This window comes from Pelophylax lessonae (assembly GCF_965119305.1).
Source record: "Pelophylax lessonae genome assembly, chromosome: 8".
NCBI classification, from domain to species: Eukaryota; Metazoa; Chordata; class Amphibia; order Anura; family Ranidae; genus Pelophylax; species Pelophylax lessonae.
In genome coordinates, this window is record NC_138775.1 from 123,481,303 (window position 1) to 123,504,774 (window position 23,472).

Sequence of the window (23,472 nt, forward strand, 5' to 3'; positions counted from 1 at the left end):
CTAATATTCTGCCGGCTTTGGCAGCTGCCGCTTGAGATTGCATGCTATTGCCTAGTCTATCCTCTACCAAGACTCCCAGATCTTCCTCCATTTTTGATTCCCCCAAAGGTCCCCCCCCCTAAAATGTATTGTGCTTTTATGTTTTTAGTCCCCAAGTGCAAAACCTTACTTTTCTCCACATTAAACCTCATTTGCCATGTCGTTGCCCACTCTATTTTGTTCAGGTCATTCTGTAAGATATCTGCCTCATGCTGTGCAGTTATTGCCTTGCCCAATTTTGTGTCATCTGCAAAAACTGATATAGAACTACAGATCCTGTCTTGATTACTGCTGTTGATGTTGTTGTCTTTAGCAAACTCTACGATATAGTCCCTTATCATCCCCTCCAGAAGTTTACATACTATTGTTGTCAGGCTGACCGGCTTATAATTTCCCAGGACATGCCTCTGCCCTTTTTTGAATATCGGTATCACGTTCACTTTCTTCCAATCCCCTGGTACATTTCCTGTCATAATACTGTCAGCAAAGACCAGGAACAGTGGTCTAGATATAGTTTTACTAAGTTCTTTGAGTACCCTCGCATGTACGCCATCCGGGCCTGGTGATTTATTTGTGTTAATTTTATCCAGCCTTTCCCTGATTTCACCCTCTGTTAGCCATAGTGGCAAGTCCTGTAAATTACTGCTGACCATACAGTCATGGTCAGTGTACCCCTCCTTTTCATGTGTAAAGACTGACGAGAAAAAAGTGTTCAGCACTGTTGATTTTTCAGTGTCCTCGGTAACCATCCTCCCATCATCGTTTATTATGTGTGCAACATGCTCTGCCCTAGTTTTTTTCTGTTGATATATTTAAAGAATTTCTTTGGATTCTTTTTACTATCCTCCGCTATTTGTCTCTCAAAGTTGATTTTAGCCATTTTGATTTTGTATTTCCTTTTCTTATTTGACTCTTTGTATTGCTCAAAAGCCGATACTGTGCCCTCTGATTTATATTTCTTGAAGGCCATTTTTTTCCCCTAATACGTTTTTTAACATTATGGTTTAGCCAGCCAGGTTTGGCTTTGTCTCTTCTAAATTTATTTCCCATAGGAATGCACTGCGAGATGCATTTGTTTGTCAGACTGACAGGCCTATAATTTCCCGGGACAGGCCTCTGTCCTTTTTGAACATCGGTACCACGTTTGCTTTCCTCCAATCCCCTGGTACATTTCCTGTCATAATACTGTCAGCAAAGATCACGAACAGTGGTCTAGATATAACCTTACTAAGTTCTTTGAGTACTCTTGGATGTACGCCATCCGGGCCTGGTGATTTATTTGTGTTAATTTTATCCAGCCTTTTCCTGATTTCACCCTCTGTTAGCCATAGCGGCAAGTCCTGTGTATTACTACTAAGCATACAGTCATGGTCAGTGTACCCCTCCTTTTCCTGTGTAAAGACAGGAGAATAAAGCATTAAGCATGGTTGCCTTTTCAGTGTCCGCTGTAACCATCCTCCCCTCATGGTTAATTATGTGTGCAACATGCTCTGCCCTAGTTTTTTTGCTGTTGATATATTTAAATAATTTTTTAGGGTTCTTTTTACTATCCTCTGCTATTTGTCTCTCAAAGTTGATTTTAGCCATTTTGATTTCGTATTTACATTTCTTATTTGCCTTCTTGTATTGCTGGAAAGCCGATAATGTGCCCTCTGATTTATATTTTTTGAAGGCCATTTTTTTCCCCTAATATGTTTTTTAACATTACGGTTTAGCCAGCCAGGTTTGGCTTTATCTCTTCTAAATTTATTTCCCATAGGAATGCACTACGAGATTCATTTGTTTAATATGTTTGTAAAGCATTCCCATTTTTCCTCAGTGGTCAGTGTTCCTAGGGTTTGGTCCCAGTTTACCCTTTCCATCACTGAGCACAATTGGGGAAAGTTTGCCCTTCTGAAGTTTATGGTTCTTATGTTCCCCTCTTGCCTCCGAGATTAGGTCTGAGTCATTAGTGATTAATAGATCCAGCACTGCATTTTCTCTAGTAGGAGAATCCACCAACTGAGACATGAAGTTGTCCTATAAGGTTTCCATGAAGAGACGGTCCTTCTGTGAGTGTGTAGTCCCCTCTTCCCAGTCAATGTCGGGATAATTGAAGTCCCCTAATATGATGACTGATCCTAACTTTGCCACTTTACCCAACAGTGATATAAATTCCAGCTCTACCTCCTCCCTTTGGTTGGGTGGCCTATAAAAAACCTCCACAATTACTTTTCCCTTTACTTCTTCCCTATGGAGTTCTACCCACACGGATTCTAACTCTGTACTCATCCCTTCCATAATATCACTCCTTTCTATCACCCTTACATTATTCTTGACATAGAGACATACCCCTCCCCCTCTTTTTCCTACCTTGTCCTTCCGGTACACAGAATACCCTTGGATATTGGCAAGCCAGTCATGTGAGGGGTCGAACGAAGTTTCTTTTATTCTCACAAGGTCTATGTTCTCCTCATGTACTAACATTTTATCCATTTTATTAGCTAGAACTAGAATTAAATTCAAGTTACTAAAATGAAAAAATCCGCGCTTAGGATAATTTTTAACCTAAAAAATGGTTGTTGATGCTGGCTGCAGACCACCTATACACTATATTCCTAGAAATATAGTAAGATTAGAAAATGCAATAAAAGGTTAATGGCGCTGCCAGAGTATACCTGCTATTCCGTGTATCTTTTAATGATGCTAAATAAATGTAAAATCGGTATGCGTCTCTTATGTGAATGTAAAATTAATAAAGTGTCATGTGCTTCAAAACCTGTGGAAAGTCTATGGTAAGTGCAAAAAATGATAAGTGATCCAGCTCTGTGAAAAGTGCACAATGGTGCTGGTACCAACTACAAATATAAATAGATGAATAAAATTACTAAGTGAGTAAAAACATGAAAATGAGTGAAGTCAAACCTATAAATAAATAAAAATTAATAAAACTCTAGTGGATCAGCATATAATAACACATATGTGAACTGTGAAATTCTTAAAAAGTGTAAACTATACAATAAGAAGCATCATATGTTGACATAAAACTATAAAAAACGCAGGTATATAAATCACTCTAAAATATAACATCAGAAAACCGGGTACTGGTTAGTCCGTGATGGCTATAGTCCTAAAAGGAAGGTGAGTCCCACTATGGTAAACCACTCCCTAAATTAGGGGTGCAAAAGTGACTGGTGCAGGTGCTCTAGCAGAAGTTATGGTGGTGCTCGGATGCCGGTGACCGTTCAGTGCTCCCCGCACCCCCTGGACCGCACTCACCAGAGTTGATCACCCCTGCAGGGGTATCAGGCCTTGGATATATAATCCTGGGGGTCCCCTTGTCTGGTTACTGTGTCACTAGTGTGGTCCAATATCCTGCCCGAGTCCTCCGTGTTAGGGTCCTTGAAATTAGGGTCCACGGGTATATATGCGGGGGAAGAAGGCTCACATAGAGTAGTACCGTTTTTAAAGGCTTTATTAAATCAAAAAAATGGGTACTTACAAACGTAAGGAATGAATCGGCAGGTAAAAACAATGATGGTTGCGCACTTCCGGAACGCCGTGCGTACCACGGTCCGGATGTGCGTTCCACTTGGGCGGATGTGGCATCATACCCATTTTTTTGATTTAATAAAGCCTTTAAAAACGGTACTACTCTATGTGAGCCTTCTTCCCCCGCATATATACCCGTGGACCCTAATTTCAAGGACCCTAACACGGAGGACTCGGGCAGGATATTGGACCACACTAGTGACACAGTAACCAGACAAGGGGACCCCCAGGATTATATATCCAAGGCCTGATACCCCTGCAGGGGTGATCAACTCTGGTGAGTGCGGTCCAGGGGGTGCGGGGAGCACTGAACGGTCACCGGCATCCGAGCACCACCATAACTTCTGCTAGAGCACCTGCACCAGTCACTTTTGCACCCCTAATTTAGGGAGTGGTTTACCATAGTGGGACTCGCCTTCCTTTTAGGACTATAGCCATCACGGACTAACCAGTACCCGGATTTCTGATGTTATATTTTAGAGTGATTTATATACCTGCGTTTTTTATAGTTTTATGTCAACATATGATGCTTCTTATTGTATAGTTTACACTTTTTAAGAATTTCACAGTTCACATATGTGTTATTATATGCTGATCCACTAGAGTTTTATTAATTTTTATTTATTTATAGGTTTGACTTCACTCATTTTCATGTTTTTACTCACTTAGTAATTTTATTCATCTATTTATATTTGTAGTTAGTACCAGCACCATTGTGCACTTTTCACAGAGCTGGATCACTTATCATTTTTTGCACTTACCATAGACTTTCCACAGGTTTTGAAGCACATGACACTTTATTAATTTTACATTCACATAAGAGACGCATACCGATTTTACATTTTTTTTTAAATCAAACAACAGTCTTTATTGAATAAAAAGGGCATTAAACATTAGACCAAGTAACATGAGTGCTTACAGAGAAAGAATAAAAAACAAATAATAGTACACATAATACAACATCGTACCAGCTTACTCCAGTGGTATATCAGCAGTGGCGGGGAATGAAAACCGTGTCTAAGACTCAAAACCAGTCCACTAAGTATTCAGAGCCATTCCAGGTTCAGGTGGAAAAAAATAAAAGGAAAAAAAAAAAAAAACACGAGAGTCCATAACCGCAGGGGGCTCCGGGGTGCGTCGAGTGGCTCCCAACCATGGATATACACAGCACAGGCAATGCACGGCACAAAAAAGATAAACAAATCAAACAAGCTAGATGCACGTCTCTGGAGCCTGGACCCACCTATCCCATATCTTATTATATTTATCAGGGCAACCCCGGTGCGTATAAATCAGTTTTTTGTAGGGTAGAGTAGAGTTGACTGATCTGAGCCAGTCCGCGAAGGACGGGGGGGTGTCCCTCATCCATTTTTGAGCTACACACTTCCTGGCGAGGAATAGGGTCTCGTGCAGAAAATGTACAGCGAACTTATCTAGATTCACATCAGGAAGTATACCAAGCAAGCAGGGCTTCGGGGCCAATGTCAGAGGGGAGCCCATAGTATCATGAAGGAAGTCAACCACTTGCTTCCAAAATCCCTGGAGCTCAGGGCAACTCCAGAGAAGGTGGAAAAATGTACCTCGCTCCCTCCCACACATAGGGCAGTCAGAGGAGGCACCCGGCTGAAACTTAGATTGTTGTAGGGGGGTCAGGTAGGCCTTATGCATGATGTACAGCTGAGTCAGACGGTCGGACAGCTTTGGAGACACCAATTTACAGTTATCCAGGGCATCCTCCCACTCCTCGTCCTCCAAGGGTCCCAAATCTCCCTCCCACTTAGTCTTAAGAGCATAGGCTGAAGTCGTGGACGCGGGGAGAAGAAGAGCATTGTAGAGGTGGGATATAAACCGATTTTACATTTATTTAGCATCATTAAAAGATACACGGAATAGCAGGTATACTCTGGCAGCGCCATTAACCTTTTCTTGCATTTTCTCAAGTTACTAACCATAACTTGCAAAGCCATCCATAACTTGGCGCCCAACTACATCACTAAACTGGTCTCAAAATACCAACCAACTCGTTCTCTTCGTTCCTCCCAGGACCTCCTGCTCTCTAGCTCCCTTGTAACCTCTTCCCATGCTCACCTCCAGGACTTCTCCCGAGCCTCTCCCATCATTTAGAATGCTCTACCCCAATCTGTTGCACTATCTCCTACTTTGTTCACTTTCAGACGATCCCTGAAAACACATCTCTTCAGAGAAACCTATCTGGCAACCACCTAACAACTGTACTTTTATTTTCTCCATCAGTCCATCCCACACAGTTATTACCTCTTGTATCTCTTGACCCTCCCTCTTAGAATGTAAGCACTAACGAGCAGGGCACTCTGTATTAAAGTGTATTGTACTTGTACTGTCTAGCCTCAAGTTGTAAAGCGCTGCGTAAACTGTCGGTGCTATACAGTGGTGTATTTTGGTTTTGTGCTGCCCAAGGCAAGACTTAAATTGGGCGCCCCCCCCCAATGTAAATTTGCCCCACTCCTTTTTTAACCACTTACCGCCCGCCCGCCGTCATATGACGGCGGGACGGTGCGGCTATTATCCTGGGCGGACGTCATATGACGTGACCCAGGAAATGCACGGCAGGCGCGCGATCGCGGGCGCGCCGCCGTGCACTGCCGGTGTCGGGGTGTCCCGGGACACCCCCCGTCACCGGCAGGGGGGAAACAGCCACTGGGCGTGGCTGTTTCCCACGTGATCGGCTGTGTTCCAATGACACAGCCGATCACAATGGAGGCGGCCGGGAGATGACCGCGCATGCGCGATCGGGAGCGCGCAGCGCGGTCATGTCGGTGGCACTGTGTTCCGTAGGAACACAGCTGTCACCGGCAGTAGTAAACAGTCACTGATAGTGACTGTTTACTATGTGATCGGCTGTGAATCCATTCACAGCCGATCAGAAAATGTAAATAAAGAGCAGTAACTCAGTGTTACTAGCTCTTCTCCCCTCACACAGTTTCCAGTATGAGGGGAGAAGAACTAGAAACAGTGAGTTACTTCTCTGTGTACCTGCAAAAGTAAAATCACACTAATAAAGGTCCCCCCACACAGTCCTCAGCCCCCCCCAATGTCACCTGTCACCCAACAGTCACCTCATCAGTGCCCAGAAATTGACACCCATAACGTTCACATGTGAGCGCAGCGATCGCGGGCAGAATCGCGGTTATCCGGAAATCATTGCAAATTGCGGGACGCCTGTGCGTTGCCCGTTTTTTGCAATAGCACCCCAAACGCTGTGCAATGTTGCCACCATTTCCGCCTGCCGAATCGCGGTAACATCGCGCAAACAACGCATGACGCCCAAAAAAGGTACAAGAGCTTCTTTGGGGCGTCATGCGTTGTTTGCGTGATGTTACCGCGATTCGGCAGGCGGAAATCGCAGCAACATCACACAGCGTTTGGAGTGCTATTGCAAATCACGGGCAACGCACAGGCGCCCCGCGATTTGCAATGATTTCTGGATCACAGGCAGAATCGCAGTGATTCTGCCCGCGATCGCTACGCTCACATGTGAACATAGCCTAAAGTTCACCGGTCACCGGAGACTGCCATCAGTACCGCCGTGCACCATCGCCCGTCACCTGTCACCCATCAGTGACCATCGCCCGTCACCTGTCACCCCATCAATCACCGTCACCTGTCACCCCATCAGTCATCGTCACCTGTCACCCCATCAGTCATCGTCATCTGTCACCCCATCAATCATCGTCACTTGACACCCCATCAGTGATCGTCACTTGTCACCCCATCAATCATCGTCACATGTCACCCCGTCAGTGATTGTCATCTGTCACCCCATCAATCATCGTCACTTGTCACCTCATCAATCATCGTCACCTGTCACCTCATCAGTCATCGTCACCTGTCACCCCATCAGTCATCGTCACCTGTCACCCCATCAGTCATCGTCACCTGTCACCCCATCAGTCATTGTCACCTGTCACCCCATCAGTCATTGTCACCTGTCACCCCATCAGTCATCGTCACCTGTCACCCCATCAGTCATCGTCACCTGTTTGCCATATACATGCAATCACTTACTGACTGCCTAACGACTATATGCGTCGGCCATTGAAAGCTAAATACTGGGGTTATGGCAGCAGATAGCCCCCATAATCCCGGTATTTTTTGAAACGGCGGGCGGTCGGCTTTCAGATAAGGGTGGTCCCAGTGGCGGATTCGCCGCAGAATTACCCTTACGGTGCAGGGGAAGAGGTTCTCCCCCCCCTCCTGCCGCGTCCCAGACGTTTTCCCAGCTTACCGGACCCGCCGGCAGCAGGGAAAACTATCCGGTCCCGGATCCTCAGAGACAGGAAGTCGAGTGAGGGCAAGATTGCCCTCACTCAACTCTATGGTCTTGGAGGACCGGAGCTACGTCAAAAGACGTTGCCTAGCAACCGGTTTAAAGGGACGCTTTTTTTTTTTTTCTTTTTTTTTTTCCTCTTTCAACAATTTTTTTTTTTTCTTTTCTTTTTTAGTGTAGTTGTGAGGTGTGAGGTCTTTTTGACCCCAGATCTCACAATAAAGAGGACCTGTCATGCCTATTTCTATTACAAGGGATGTTTACATTCCTTGCAATAGGAATAAAAATGATCAAAACATTTTTTTTTTTAAACTGTGTAAAAATAAAAAAATAATAAATAAAATAAATAGGGAAAAAAAAAAAAAATTAAAGCGCCCTGTCCCCGTTAGCTCGCGCGCAGAAGCAAACGCATACGCAAGTCCCGCCCACATATAAAAACGGTGTTCAAACCATACATGTGAGGTATTGCCGCGATCGTTAGAGTGAGAGCAATAATTTGAGCCCTAGACCTCCTCTGTAACTCTAAGCTAGTAACCTGCAGAAATTTTTAAAATGTTGCCTATGGGGATTTTTAAGTACCAATGTTTGGCGCCATTCTGTGAGCATGCGCAATTTTGAAGCATGACATGTTGGGTATCTAATTACACGGCGTAACATTATCTTTCACATTATGGAAAAAAATTGTGCTAAATTTACTGTTTTCTTATTTTTTAGTTCAAAAAAGTGAATTTTTTTCAAAAAAATCGCATCTGGAAGACTGCTGCGCAAATATGGTGTGATAAAAAATATTTCAACGATCTCCATTTTATTCTCTAGGGTCTCTGCTAAAAAAAAATATATAATGTTTGGGGGTTCCAAGTAATTTTCTAGCAAAAAAAATGATTTTAGCTTGTAAACACCAAGTGTCAAAAATAGGCCCAGTCTTAAAGTGGATAAATGGACAACTTTGTGTAAAGCGCTACTTGGATGTTAGGCCTATGTGTGTGGCCAGGCTGTGAAAAAGTGTTACACATGTGGTATCGCCATACTCAGGAGGAATAGCAGAATGTATTTTGGGGTGCAATTTTTGCTATGTACATGCTATGTGTTAGAAATATTGCATAAATGGACAGCTTTGTGTAAAAAAAAAATGTGTTTTCATTTTCTTTCCACATTTTCCAAAAACTTGTGGAAAAAAAATGACATATTCAAAAGACTCATTATGCCTCAAAAATTATACGTTGGGCTGTTTGCTTTCCAAAATGGGGTCATTTTATGGGGGTTTCCATTGTCCTGGTGCTCCAGGGCCTTCAAAAGTGCGATAGGTTGTCAGGAAATGATATGTGTAATTTGTGCTCCTAGAATGCCAGACGGGGCTACTTGAATGTTAGGCCTCTGTATATGGCCAGGCTGTGAAAAAGTCTCACACATGTGGTATCGCCATACTCAGGAGGAGTAGTAGAATGTGTTTTGGGGTGTAGTTGCAAGTATACATGTGCTGTGTGAGAGAAATAACCTGTTAATATGGCAATTTGTAAAAAAAAAAAAAAAAATCTTCATTTTGCAAAGAGTTGTGGGAAAAAATGACAACTTCAAAAAACTCACCATGCCCCTTATTAAATACCTTGGAATGTCTACTTTCCAAAAAGGGGTCATTTGGGGGGTATTTGTACTTTCCTGACTTTTTAGTGTCTCAAGAAATGAGATAGGCCTTCAGTACATCAGGTGTGAACAAGTGTGATCAATTTTCAATGATTCGCACCATAGCTTGTGGACTCTATAACTTTCACAAAGACCAAATAATATACACTTACTTAGGTTATTTTTACCAAAGATAAGTAGCAGTATAAATTTTGGCCAAAATTTGTGAAGAAAAATGACTAATTTGCAAAATTTTATGACAGAAACAAAGAAAAATGCGTTTTTTCACGATATTTTCAGTCTTTTTTTATTTATAGCACAAAAAATAAAAACCCAGTATTGATCAAATACCATCAAAAGAAAGCTCTATTTGTGTGAAAAAAAGGACACAATTTTTGTATGGGTACAGTGTTGCATGACTGAGTAATTCTCAGTCAAAGTGTGAGAGCGCTGAAAGCTGAAAATCGGTCTGGGCAGGAAGGGGGTGAAAGTGCACTGTAGGCAAGTGGTTAAACAAATGTGACTCCTCCAAAATTGAAGGATTACAAGTCCCAGCATGACCCCCTGAGATCTAACAAGAGGGGGGGTGAGAGGGGTGGGATAGAGAGAGCGGATGAGAGAGAGGGGGGGAAGATAGATAGGGGGGTGAGAGAGGGGGGGTCAAAGAGTTAGAGAGAGAGGGGGTGAGAGAGAGTGGGTTGAGAGAGGGGATGAGAGAGAGAGGGGGGTGAGAGAGGCGGCTCTAGCAACCAGTGGCCAATAGAGTCTCAGGTGGAGGGGGGGCAGCTTTTTTGCTGCCCCCCTGCAAAAGGGTGCCCTTGGCCTGGGCCTTGTTGGCCTAGGCCAAAATACAGCACTGGTGCTATATAAATCCTATATAATAATAATATTGGTTTCATCAGACCACAGGACATAGTTTCAGTAATCAATGTCCTTGTGGGCTTTCTTGTACATCATCTTTAGAAGAGGCTTCCTTCTGGGACGACAGCCTTGCAGACCAATTTGCTGCAGTGTGCAGCATATGGTCTGAGCACTGACAGGCGGACCCACACCCAATCAACCTCTGTAGCAATGCTGGCAGCACTCATACATCTTTTTCCCAAAGACAACCTTTGGATATGATGCTGAGCAGGTGCATTCAACTTCTTTGGTTGACCATGGCGAGGCCTGTTCTGAGTGGAACCTGTCCTGTTAAATCACTGTATGGTATTGCGCACCGTGCTGCAGCTCGGTTTTTAGGGTCTTGGCAATCTTCTTATAGCCTAGGCCACCTTTATGTAGAGCAACAATTCTTTTTTTCGGATCCTCATAGAGTTCTTTGCCATGAAGTGCCATGTTGAACTTCCAGTGGCCAGTATGAGAGAGTGAGAGCAAATTTAACACACCTGATCCCCATTCACACCTGAGACCTTGTAACACTAATGAGTCACATGACATTGGGGAGGGAAAATGGCTAATTGGGCTCAATTTGGACATTTTCACTTAGGGGTGTACTCACTTTTGTTGCCAGCGGTTTAGACATTAACGGCTGTGTGTTGAGTTATTTTGAGGGGACAGCAAATTTACACTATCATACAAGCTGTACACTTACTACTTTACATTATAGCCAAGTGTAATTTCTTCAGTGTTGTCACATGAAAAGATATAACATTTTTTTTACAAACATGTGAGGGTTATACTCACTTTTGTGAGATACTGTACATGCTAAGGTCAGTTTATTCATGTGTGAATTATGCGGTTAATATAATAGAGGGGGGAAAAAAACAGAACTTTTGAAATTGGGGTGAATGAATCAACCTTTTTGCTCACATTAAGTATTTTTTCATACTACAGGGCTGATGAAGGACTGTCTGCAGATCTATTGCGTGGTGTTTATACAGATGTGGGGCAGGCTATACTACATGGATACAAAGAGAGCTTAAAGGATGTAAGTTTGAGCACTATATTGTCTTCATTCATATTACTTATTCAAAAGGTGGTATATTGTTTTTGTGATTACAAAGAGAGTGATTGAAGACAAGCATGTTTTTTTCTTTTGATAGTTAGTATTAAATGCGTAGGAAGACTCGGTACATTTACAAGAAGGTCAAATAATACTTTCACGACTTAGAGTATACATATTATCTGCAATACTTGTCCTGCAGCTAATTGTATGCATACATAGGGGTATATATAAAAATAGGATTTTTATTATTACCATAAAATCTTTTTCCTTGAAGTCCACTCAGGGACATTGGAATTCTGAAGCAGTTGGGTTATATGCTTAAATATAAATATAGGTTTAAAGGCCAGCCCCCATGTTGTGAGCAACGGTACACAGCACCAGTAAACACAGAGGGACAGGGCCTATGTCTCTCAGAGGACTTAAAAAAAAAAAAAAGTTTACTGTCAGTGTAAAAATCTTTTTATTTTTATCTTCAATGGAGAGACAGAAATTCAGGTATTCTACCTTTAGAGCTCTCCCCATTCAGGTCCCGCACACTTTTTATAGATCCCTGCACGTATTTATGGAAAGATAGCAAACCAAGAACCTCACACAAAGTACTTACTAAACAAGTTATGGTTGGGGGAATGGGGGTTCCCGACTTGAAGGATTACCACATGGCAGCAATACTATCCCAATGAAAACAATGGTTTTCTACATCACCTGCGCCCTTATGGCAGGCTCTGGATCAATCTTCCATGCCCCATGTTTCACTTGCTGATTTAGTGGTAGCCCTCCACCTCTCCCATGGGCGCCTGATTGGTAAACATCCCACTATATCGGCCACATTGCTGGCTTGGAAGTACTTTCTGGCCAATATGACTGTAGGTGACGACCCCTCCCATCTGCCCATTAAATTGGCAACAATGAGCGCTCTTTCTCTGGATCTGCATATAGCCCATTGGAAAACGTATGGCTTGACTCGTATATCTGACTTATACCAACGCTCTAACTTACTTTCTTTCCCAGAATTGTGATTGAGATTCTCTGTCTTTTAAACTGAATACTTGAACTACAGAGAGTACTGCACATTCTCTCAACATTACCCACAACTAAACTCACCCTTCCAAGACAGATATACTAATTCTGTTTCACTGACACGTCGGGAAGCTGGGGTATTAGTCTGTTCTACAACTCACTGAATGATAGATCTCTATTTGTAAAGTCCTACCCCCAGTTGAAGTGGGAACGAGACTTACAACAAAATTTCACAGAGGCACAAGTGGCTAAAGGCTTTTCGGTTGAACTATGCACTTACCAAATGCTCCAATTTTAGGGAAGGGGCACAGAAAATCCATCTCCGTTGGTATAGGACCCCATATGTTATTGCCAAATTTCACACTGCCTACTCCAATCTCTGTTGAAGGGGAATGTGGTCAAGTAGGCACACTGGTACACATGCTATGGTCTTGTTTGTCCTTGAGAGGATTTTGGGCATCGATCCATTGACTAATAGCTGACATTACTGGCATTTTTAATAAATTAAGAGTGGAGCAGGCCCTTTTGGGTATTGGGCTGGATTGGTTCCCACTCTTTTGCAGAGTGATTGTCCAACATGTCTTATATGCCACTAGACTAACCATAGCTCGCAAGTGGAAGGATACACTATCACCAACCTGCCAAGAGGTGATCCAGATTGTAAAAGAATCCTATGAGTATGAGAAAATTTTATCCTGTTCTCCCCATAATTTTAGACAATTCAAGGAAAGATGGAAGTTATGGGAGGCATACATGGCCTCTGTGGCTTGAACTTCTACTCTCCCCTCTCTGGCGAGTTCGATATGGTTCGGTATTGCCGTCCCCATGGGGCAAAAAGTGCCCCCGTTTGGGTGCCCCAATGGGGACGTACGTGCTTGTACACTTATAATCAAACGACCTAATTAGTCGAAGGGTACACGTTGCAACCTTACTGCATATCGCATTGTTGATATGTCCATATACTAAATGTTATGTTTTCATGTTCCCACGGATGTGTTATCTCAAACATGTCGATATGGTTCAGTGCGGCCGTCCCCATGGGGCAAAAAGTGCCCCCGATTGGGTGCCCCAATAGGGACATACTTGCTTGTACACTTATAATTAAACTACCTAATTAGTCGAAGGGTACACTTTGCAACCTTACTACATATCGCATTGTTGTTATGTCCGTATACGAATTGTTATTTTTTCATGTTCCCACTGATTATGTGTTATCTCAAACATGTAATATTGTTAGTGTCATCTACATTCGTATTTGTACACTGTTTTGTGTACGAGTATTACCTGTTACATTTGATTGAAAAACCAATAAAATTATTTAAAAAAAAAAAGAAAAAGAAATTCAGGTATTCTAAAACAGTTGAGCAAACCAAAAAGCAGCTGAGTGGTGGGCAACGGCCTCAGATAGAACAAGGAGCCATCTGCAAAAACCAGAAAGCCCAAAGCCCAAATTTGAACCAGGAAGAGATGAGGTTTATATAGAACAGTGAAACGACTTAAAGTGATTGTAAAGTCTCATTTTTTTATTTAATTTTAAATAACAGTCGAGTGCCCCCACAGCAAGCAGCTTGCTATGGGGGCACTCGAGCTGAGCTGCAGCTTCATGTGTCCTTTCAGACATGGAGCTGCATATCGGCCCGCCCCCTCTCTCTTCTTATTGGCTGACTGACTTTGATTGACAGCCGCGGGAGCCGGTGACACCGCTGCTGTGTCTCAGCCAATCAGGAGGGAGAGTCCTGGATGGCCGATGGACTCGTGTACATCGCTGGATAGAGATGGGGTTCAGGAAAGTATGAGGCTGCTACACACAGAAGGCTTTTTATCTTAATGCATAGATTGCATTAAGATAAAAGACCTTCTACCTTTACAACTACTTTAAGGACCCAAGAGAGGTCACAGACCATGATGCTCAGACCAGAACAAGAATCACCGATTTAAAGGGCCAGTGCTCCATTTTTTTATATTCTGCTAATATGGAGTCCCAGGGTGACAATTTCACCCCTGAGCTTGTTAGTGCATCCGGGGCTTTCAGATCACCTTCCCTAGCTTCTTTATCTGCAGCAATTGAAACTTTGGCGTCCAAAGTTTATCTTATGATGTTACAAGGTAATGTTCAAAAACGGCCGATGCCCTCTCAGTCTTCTGATTCAGAGCCTTACATGGTTGCCATGGACATTGCCCTCCCTGAGGGATCCCTGTCCGCACACTCAAACGGTGAGGAGGAGGAGTCCTCCTCCACTGCAGCGCAGGAACGCGTTTTGGTTGAAGCACTTGTTCGCTCCGTTAGGGAGACTTTGAACATTGAGGATAAGCCCACCCTGTCAGGTAAGCGGGTTTCCTTCGGGTCCCGCAAAGCCCAGGTTTTCCCCTACCCCGAGGAGTTTCACGATATCGTGAACGAGCAGTGGCATCGCGTTAAGCACGTGCTGGCGGTGCCTAAGCGTTTTCAACGGCATTACCCCTTTGCGGACCCTGTTTCCAATTGCTGGACGGTATCACCTAAGGTGGACCACACTGTTTCCAGGATGAATAAAGAGAGAACTCCCCGGTGTTGAAAGACCCGATGGATAGGCGCGTGGAGTCCCTTTCCCACCACATGTACTTGGTGGCGGGCTCACTCCTCAAGCCGGTGTTCGCTTCAGTGCTGGTCACTCAGACGGTTACAGAATGGATTAAGGTGCTTAGGCGCAACTTCGGGGCTGAGTCGGTTCCACTGAATCTCATTGAGGCCATGGTGTATCTTTGTGACGCGGCCCTGGAAGAGGCTCCCCTGGTCGCAAGATTGTCTGTGGTGAGGATTGCAGTCCGCCGGATGGTATGGCTGAAAAGCTGGTCAGCAGATCATGCCTCCAAAAAGACTGTGTCTGATATCCCCTATTTGGGGGAATGCCTTTTTGGGGACTCCTTGGATGAGATAATCAAGGGTCTTAAAGGGGGTACCCTCCTGCTCCAATGCTCCAATCCGCAAATGGTAAATCGCATGCGGGGTCCTTCCTTCAAGGCTCATCGGGGCCCTTTCGTGCCTCAGAGGCGCAGGAAAAAGGGAAGTCCTTCAAGGCCTCAGGTGGTAACAAGAAGCCGTGGTCTGGTAAGCCCAAGGCCGGTCAGTCCGGGGCTGCGGCCCAGTCGTCTTCCGCATGAAGGGACGCCCTCACCCGTTTCAGGGGTGGGGGGACGTCTGCGTTACTTTCAGGAACCCTGGTTGTCCCTGATTCAGTACAAATGGGTTCACGAACGGATTCGTTCAGGGTACAAGATCGAATTTCGATCTCGCCCCGCAGACAGGTTCTTTCCATCAAATCTCCGTCTGTCTCCCGATCGCCTGACGGCTTTAAAGGGGGCAGTGCGAGACCTTGTTGCTCATGGCGTTATTGTCCCGGTTCCACAGCAGGAGAGATTTTGCAGTTTTTATTCAAACCTGTTCACAGTGCCCAGGAAGGAGGGCAAGGTTCATCTGATTCTGGACCTCAATTTACTGAACCGCTTTGTGCGGGTGCAGAAGTTCCGGATGGAATCCATCCGGTTGGATGTGGCGTCTTTAAGTCAAGGGGATTTTCTGGCCTCCATCGATTTAAAGGATGCGTATCTGCACATCCCTATCTACGAAGGTCATCAGTGGCATCTCTGCTTCGCAGTGGCAGAGGAGCTCTTTCAATTTGTGGCATTACCCTTTGGTCTAGCTTCGGCTCCCATGGTCTTCACCAAGGTTTTGGCCCAGGTGCTGGCTCTGCTGTGCAAGAAGGGGATTGCAGTCCTCGGTTATCTGGACGATCTCTTGTTGAGGGCGAGCTCATGTGCCACTCTGTCGGGCGATCTGACGGTCACGGTTCAGACGCTTCAGGAGTTCGGATGGACCATTAACTTCCAGAAGTCGGCACTGACTCCGTCAGTACGTCTGCAGTATCTGGGGATGGTCCTGGACTCCGCACAGGCGAAGGTTTTTCTCCCGGTGGAAAAACTCCAGATGTTGCAGACATGGCCCCTCAGGAACAATGATCTCTCCTCCCTGCGGACCTGCGTGAGGTCCCTGGGGCTGATGGTTTCAGCCTACGAGGCGATCCCGTTTGCCCAGTTTCACACAAGGCCTCTGCAAGCAGAGATTCTTGAAAATGTAACAGGAATCCCCTGTCCTTGGACAGAATGGTTTGTTTGAGCAGTGGGGGACTCCGGACCTGGATCTGTTTGCATCTTGTCTCAACAAGAAGATGGAAAGGTTCGTGGCCAGAGCTCGAGATCCTCTGGCAGACGCCACAGACGCATTGGTGGCACCAGTATCAGCTGATTTATGCCTTTCCCCCGATTCAGCTGTTGTCCAGGTTCCTCCGCAGGTTGGCATTGGAACAGGTGCAAGTGATTCTGGTGACCTCAGACTGGCCTCGTCGGTCTTGGTACGCAGACCTCGTCAAGATGGTCATCGAGCCTCCCTGGCAGCTACCTCTGAGGGAAGATCTGCTGTCTCAGGGGCCGATCTTCCATCCTGCTTTATGTTCTCTGGCTTTAACGGCTTGGCGGTTGAAGGCCAGGTGTTGAGAGACAGGGGTCTCTCTGTTGTTGTTATTCCTACCTTGCTGAGAGCTCGGACGGCTACCTCAAGGAAGATTTATCATCGTACCTGGAAGGCGTACATTGCCTGGTGTTAATCACAAGGGTTGCATCCTCGCTCCTTTTCGGGGCGAGGGTCCTAGCTTTCTTGCAGAAAGGTGTGGAACAGCGTTTGGCTTTGGGCACGATTAAAGGTCAGGTGTCGGCCTTGGCCATTTTCTTTCAGCATCCCTTGGCGACTAATTCCCTGATTCGCACCTTTATTCAAGGGGTGCATCATCCGGCTCCTTTACGGAAGGCTCCTTTGCCTCCGTGGGATTTTAATATGGTTTTGTCCGTTTTGCAACGACCTCCCTTTGAAAACATCAGAGAAATACCTCTGCCTGTGTTGTCCCAGAAAGTTGCCTTCCTGGTGGCTATCACTTCTGCTCGCAAAGTGTCTGAATTGGCGGCTCTGTCCTGCCGTTCGCCTTACCTGGTCGTTCATAGGGATAAGGTTGTTCTGCGACCCAACCACTCTTTTCTCCCTAAGGTGGTGTCTGCCTTCCACCTCAATGAAGATATTGTTTTGCCTTCGCTTTGTGTGAAGCCTAAGAATCCCAAGGAATTTGCCTTGCATTCGTTGGATGTGGTTCAGGTGATCAGGGTTTACCTGTCCACCACGGAATCCTTTTGGAAGTCTGATTCCCTGTTTATCCTTCCTGAAGGGCCTCGAAAGGGTTCGGCTGCGTCCGCTGCAACCATTTTTAAAATGGATCTGACAGACTTTTTCAGGCCTATTCATTCAAGGGTCAGGTGCCTCCTTTCCCTGTGAGGGCACATTCTACCAGAGCCGTGAGTGCCTCTTGGGCTTTTCTCCATCAGGCTTCTGTGGCTCAGGTGTGTTGAGCGGCGACCTGGTCGCCTGTGCACACTTTTACCAAATTCTACAAGATTGATGTGATGGCATCCTTGGATGCTTCCTTTTGGCCGCAACGTTTTGAGCGCTGCAGTTTGAAGAGACATGTTTTCTCTTCTTGGGGTAAATTTGTTGTTTTGGGGTTAGATTCTGTTGGTTGAGCTTTTGTCGCCCTGTTGGCCACGTTTTGTTCTGGCCTTGTTGACACGTTACCGTTCTGTTGGTTGAATCTTTTCCCATCCCTTACACCTGCACTGCTTTGGGACATCCCAACAGTGATGAAACTTGGAAGAGGCTGCATCTGTCAGAGGACGTAAGAGAAAATAGAATTTTTGTAAGAACTTACCTTAAAATTATTTTCTCTGAGTCCTCTGACAGATGCAGCCCCTGCCCCTCTATTTTGGAGTTGTTTGTCTTTCTGAACTGCTTGCTACGAAACTGTTTAGTAAGCTCTAAGTGTCTGAGGGTAATGTCGAGAGGGACAGCCCCTAAGGTGTGTCTAGTTAAAGCTTTTTAATGAAGTTTCACTACCTAGCCTGCTCCTGCAGAGGGCGCCATTACCCAATAGTGATGAAACTTGGAAGAGGCTGCGTCTGTCAGAGGACTCAGAGAAATGAATTTTACGGTAAGTTCTTACAAAAATTCTATTTTTTCACTACAAGGTAATCAGCCTAAAAACTGGAAAAAAAAATTAAATTTTGAATGTGAGATAAATTGCAAAGAGAATATAAAAGATGAGCTACCTTTTTAACAGTGTCCACAACATCTGAGCTGTGATTTAGTGTTGGCTCCTTTTATATCTCCCTCCGTCAAGCTGACGTGAAGCACGTCGGGACATGATGCAAACATCAGAGCGGGGAACTGCAGTGGCGTTGCCAGGAGACCAAGATGCGGCCCGTCCTCTCCCCAGGCTGGCCCCTCTGTGGGTCACTCAGTCCCTCCCACAAGCTGAAAATCCCTGCTGTGATTGAGAGTGGGAGGCAACGGAAGTAGGGAGGCAAGGCCCGGAGGACACGATCGCAAACCACGCCCCCAACAAGACCAGTGCAGCCCCCATTGGGGCGGCGCCCGGGTAGACCAAGACAAATTTTCATCCATGACAATTTGTCTTGGTCTAGATACCCTTTATGTGTCTGCATTTCGTTGAGCTCCAAGCTGCATTTTGATGTCTATAGAGACAATGTTTTTCTTTACATATGTATGTATGTATATACATATATAGATATGGATATGTCAATTTTCATATTGATTATTATTTCATTTGTTCATCAGTCAGATTGACATCTACGCTTTCCTTTAATTGAAACTGGTCAGCTAATTAAAGCGTAAACAGAACATCAGAGTGTAACAATCTCACATAGCACAAAAAATTTTTTTAATTAATTTGTTTTTACATTTTTGTTAATAAATAAATTATATATATTTAAATTAATAGGTATACATTGTGTACTTAAAACATAAAAAAGGAAGTTGGGACTTTGAGTGAGGAGCAATGCACAAATAGGCCAAAAAATGAGAAACATATAATAAAATCACAAAATTTATTTGCGGCTACCGCCGCATATAAAATACATGATATTAATGAAATGACATGATGGAAAAATATGACAACACCGAAAAGGTCATGGATCAATAACAATGAATACATTACAATGATGGTGGTTGGAGAGGTAGGTAAATCATGGGAGATGATTGTTGTACAAAATTCACTAAGTATATTCAGCGTAGTATTGGCATCATATATTGCTCAACGTGTTTCGTAGACCATGAGATACTTCTTCAAGAGCGGGTGCACAGAAGAATATCTAGAAAAAATTTACTTCATGAGTAATGAGTATTAAACCGAAAGTGTGAGTAACTCAATCTGTATATCATATGATGGATGAGGTCCTCTCCAATAATTTACCTCACAAACAGCATATAGTGATGTATGAGTGCTGATGACCAGGGACTGTCAAAAGCTTCTGGGACGTCCGTAATGGGAACTGAGGGAGTAAAACCTAGGGGCACAAACATGTACAGGAAACGCACCCGATAAAAATCGCCATGAGGATGAGTAAGAAAGTAGAATGGACAAGTCAATGAGGATTCTGGGGGTAAAAAAAGGTAGAAGAGTGTATACATGTAAAGATGTCCATATAGAAATGCCAAACGGCATATAAAGAATGACAAATAAATTGTGCCAGAGAAAGTGGGAAAAAGGAAAGATGACAGAAAAGATCCATGCTGGTGGTATACAAGTGCACCAAAGGAAGTAACCCAATGTATTCGTGAAAAGATAATGAGTAAGAATGAAGTACCCAATGAAGCAGCATGAATGGTGTGAAAGGAAATGCAAATAGTGAAAAATGGAGGATGGAAAAGGAGGTAACTCTTATGGGTGTAGGGCCAGCAAAAAATGAAAATAAATAATGCTGTAAAATATGTATCACCTGACCCTGTGTAAGGGGGCAGTAACCTAAATATAGCTCAAAGGCTAATAAAAGGAAGGCCTAAAATATCAAAGCTGCTCCATCCCTAAATCAGATACATAAGGGGAGGGTTTTGGGACTTTAAATGAGACACATGGAAGTGTCTCCATCCCTGGTTCAATAAAACATAAAAAAGGAAGTTGGGACTTTGAGTGAGGAGCAATGCACAAATAGGCCAAAAAATGAGAAAAATATAATAAAATCGCAAAATGTATTTGCGATTTTATTATGGGAGTCACCTCGGGCTCTTTATGAGGTGTATTTATACACCTCCTTTTCAGGACCACACTTTATTCAGATCATCCTTTACCCAGGAACTCTCCTTATTGATGGACACAATGGTTGGTAATACAGTGCCTTGCAAAAGTATTCGGCCCCCTTGAACATTGGGACCTTTTGCCACATTTCAGGCTTCAAACATAAAGATATAAAACTGTAATTTTTGTGAAGAATCAACAACAAGTGGGACACAATCATGAAGTGGAACAAAATGTATTGGATATTTCAAACTTTGTTAACAAATAAAAAACTGAAAAATTGGGCTTGCAAAATTATTCAGCCCCTTTACTTTCAGTGCAGCAAACTCTCTCCAGAAGTTCAGTGAGGATCTCTGAATGATCCAATGTTGATCTAAATGACTAATGATGATAAATAGAATCCACCTGTGTGTAATCAAGTCTCCATATAAATGCACCTGCACTGTGATAGTCTCAGAGGTCCGTTTAAAGCGCAGAGAGCATCATGAAGAACAAGTAACACACCAGGCAGGTCCGAGGTACTTATGTGGAGAAGTTTAAAGCCGAATTTGGATACAAAAAGATTTCCCAAGCGTTAAACATCCCAAGGAGCACTGTGCAAGCGATAATATTGAAATGGAAGGAGTATCAGACCACTGCAAATCTACGAAGACCTGGCAGTCCCTCTAAACTTTCAGCTCATACAAGGATAAGACTGATCAGAGATGCAGCCAAGAGGCCCATGATCACTCTGGATGAACTGCAGAGATCTACAGCTGAGGTGGGAGACTCTGTCCATAGAACAACAAATTTCTTAAAGATATCCATAAAAAGTGTCCTTTAAAGTTTGCCACAAGCCACCTGGGAGACACACCAAACATGTGGAAGAATGTGCTCTGGTCAGATGAAACCAAAATCAAACTTTGGCAACAATGCAAAACGTTATGTTTGGCGTAAAAGCAACACAGCTCATCACCCTGAACACACCATCCCCACTGTCAAACATGGTGGTGGCAGCATCATGGTTTGGGCCTGCTTTTCTTCAGCAGGGACAGGGAAGATGGTTAAAATTGATGGGAAGATGGATGGAGCCAAATACAAGACCATTCTGGAAGAAAACCTGATGGAGTCTGCAAAAGACCTGAGACTGGGACGGAGATTTGTCTTCCAACAAGACAATGATCCAAAACATAAAGCAAAATCTACAATGAAATAGTTCACAAATAAACATATCCAGGTGTTAGAATGGCCAAGTCAAAGTCCAGACCTGAATCCAATCGAGAATCTGTGGAAAGAACTGAAAACCGCTGTTCACAAACGCTCTCCATCCAACCTTACTGAGCTCAAACTGTTTTGCAAGGAGGAATGGGCAAAAATTTCAGTCTCTCGATGTGCAAAACTGATAGAGATATACCCCAAGAGATTTACAGCTGTAATCGCAGCAAAAGGTGGCGCTACAAAGTATTAAATTAAGGGGGCTGAATAATTTTGCACGCCCAATTTTTCAGTTTTTTATTTGTTAAAAAAGTTTGAAATATCCATTAAATTTCGTTCCACTTCATGATTGTGTCCCACTTGTTGTTGATTCTTCAAAAAAAATTACAGTTTTATATCTTTATGTTTGAAGCCTGAAATGTGGCAAAAGGTCGAAAAGTTCAAGGGGGCCGAATACTTTTGCAAGGCACTGTAGGTAATCCTGGTGGTCATACTAACTTTTCCACATCACTGTATTTCTGTTTATCTACTCCCACTTTTCTTGGTATTTCATTACTCTTCTAGTACTCTTCTATTCACCCTGGGTACATTTTTTCACTCTATGCTTTTTCTTTCACACCATTCATGCTGCTTCATTGGGTACTTCATTCTTACTCCTTATCTTTTCACAAATACATTGGGTTACTTCCTTTGGTGCACTTGTATACGACCAGCATGGATCTTTTCTCTCATCTTTCCTTTTTCCCACTTTCTCTGGCACACTTTATTTGTCATTCTTTATATGCCGTTTGGCATTTCTATATGGACATCTTTACATGTATACACTCTTCTACCTTTTTTACCCCCAGAATCCTCATTGCCCTGTCCATTCTACTTTCTTACTCATCCTCATGGCGATTTTTATTGTGTGCGATTCCTGTACATCTTTGTGCCCCTAGGTTTTACTCCCTCAGTTCCCATTACAGACGTCCCAGACGCTTTTGACAGTCCCTGGTCATCAGCACTTATACATCGCTATATGCTGTTTGTGAGGTAAATTATTGGAGAGGACCTCATCCATCATTTGATATACAGATTGAGTTACTCACACTTTCTGTTTAATACTCATTACTCATGAAGTACATTTTTTCTAGATATTCTTCTGTGCATCCGCTCTTGAAGAAGTGTCTCATGGTCGATGAAACGCATCGAGCAATATATGATGCCATTACTATGCTGAATATACTTAGTGCATTTTGTACAACACTCATCTCCCATGATTTACCTACCTCTCTAACCACCATCATTGTAATGTATTCATTGTTATTGATCCATGACCTTTTCGGTGTTGTCATGTTTTTCCATCATGACATTTCATTGATATCATGTATTTTATATGCTGCAGTAGCCGCAAATAAATTTTGCAATTTTATTATATGTTTCTAATTTTTTGGCCTATTTGTACATTGCTCCTTACTTAAAGTCCCAACTTCCTTTTTTTATGTTTTATTGAACCAGGGATGGAGACACTTCCATGTGTCTCATTCAAAGTCCCAAAACCCTCCCCTTATACATTGTGTACTTGGTACATTTATTTAAGCACCTTAAAAGTCCCACAATTCCCGTTTGTTTTTTACTCCATATACAGAGATGTTGTTGCTTTAGGAATTTGT

General features: G+C 43.6%; 1 protein-coding gene across 1 annotated transcript in view; it reads left to right on the plus strand.

Moving 5' to 3' along the window:
- Nucleotides 1–23,472, plus strand: part of SERHL2 (serine hydrolase like 2) — a gene marked incomplete at both ends in the record, with an annotated part of 881,593 nt that overhangs the window by 824,851 nt on the left and 33,270 nt on the right. Inside the window, one exon of the mRNA XM_082266295.1 lies at nt 11,330–11,423. Coding sequence (XP_082122421.1) covers nt 11,330–11,423 — 94 coding nt within the window. The remainder of the gene's footprint in view (nt 1–11,329; nt 11,424–23,472) is intronic.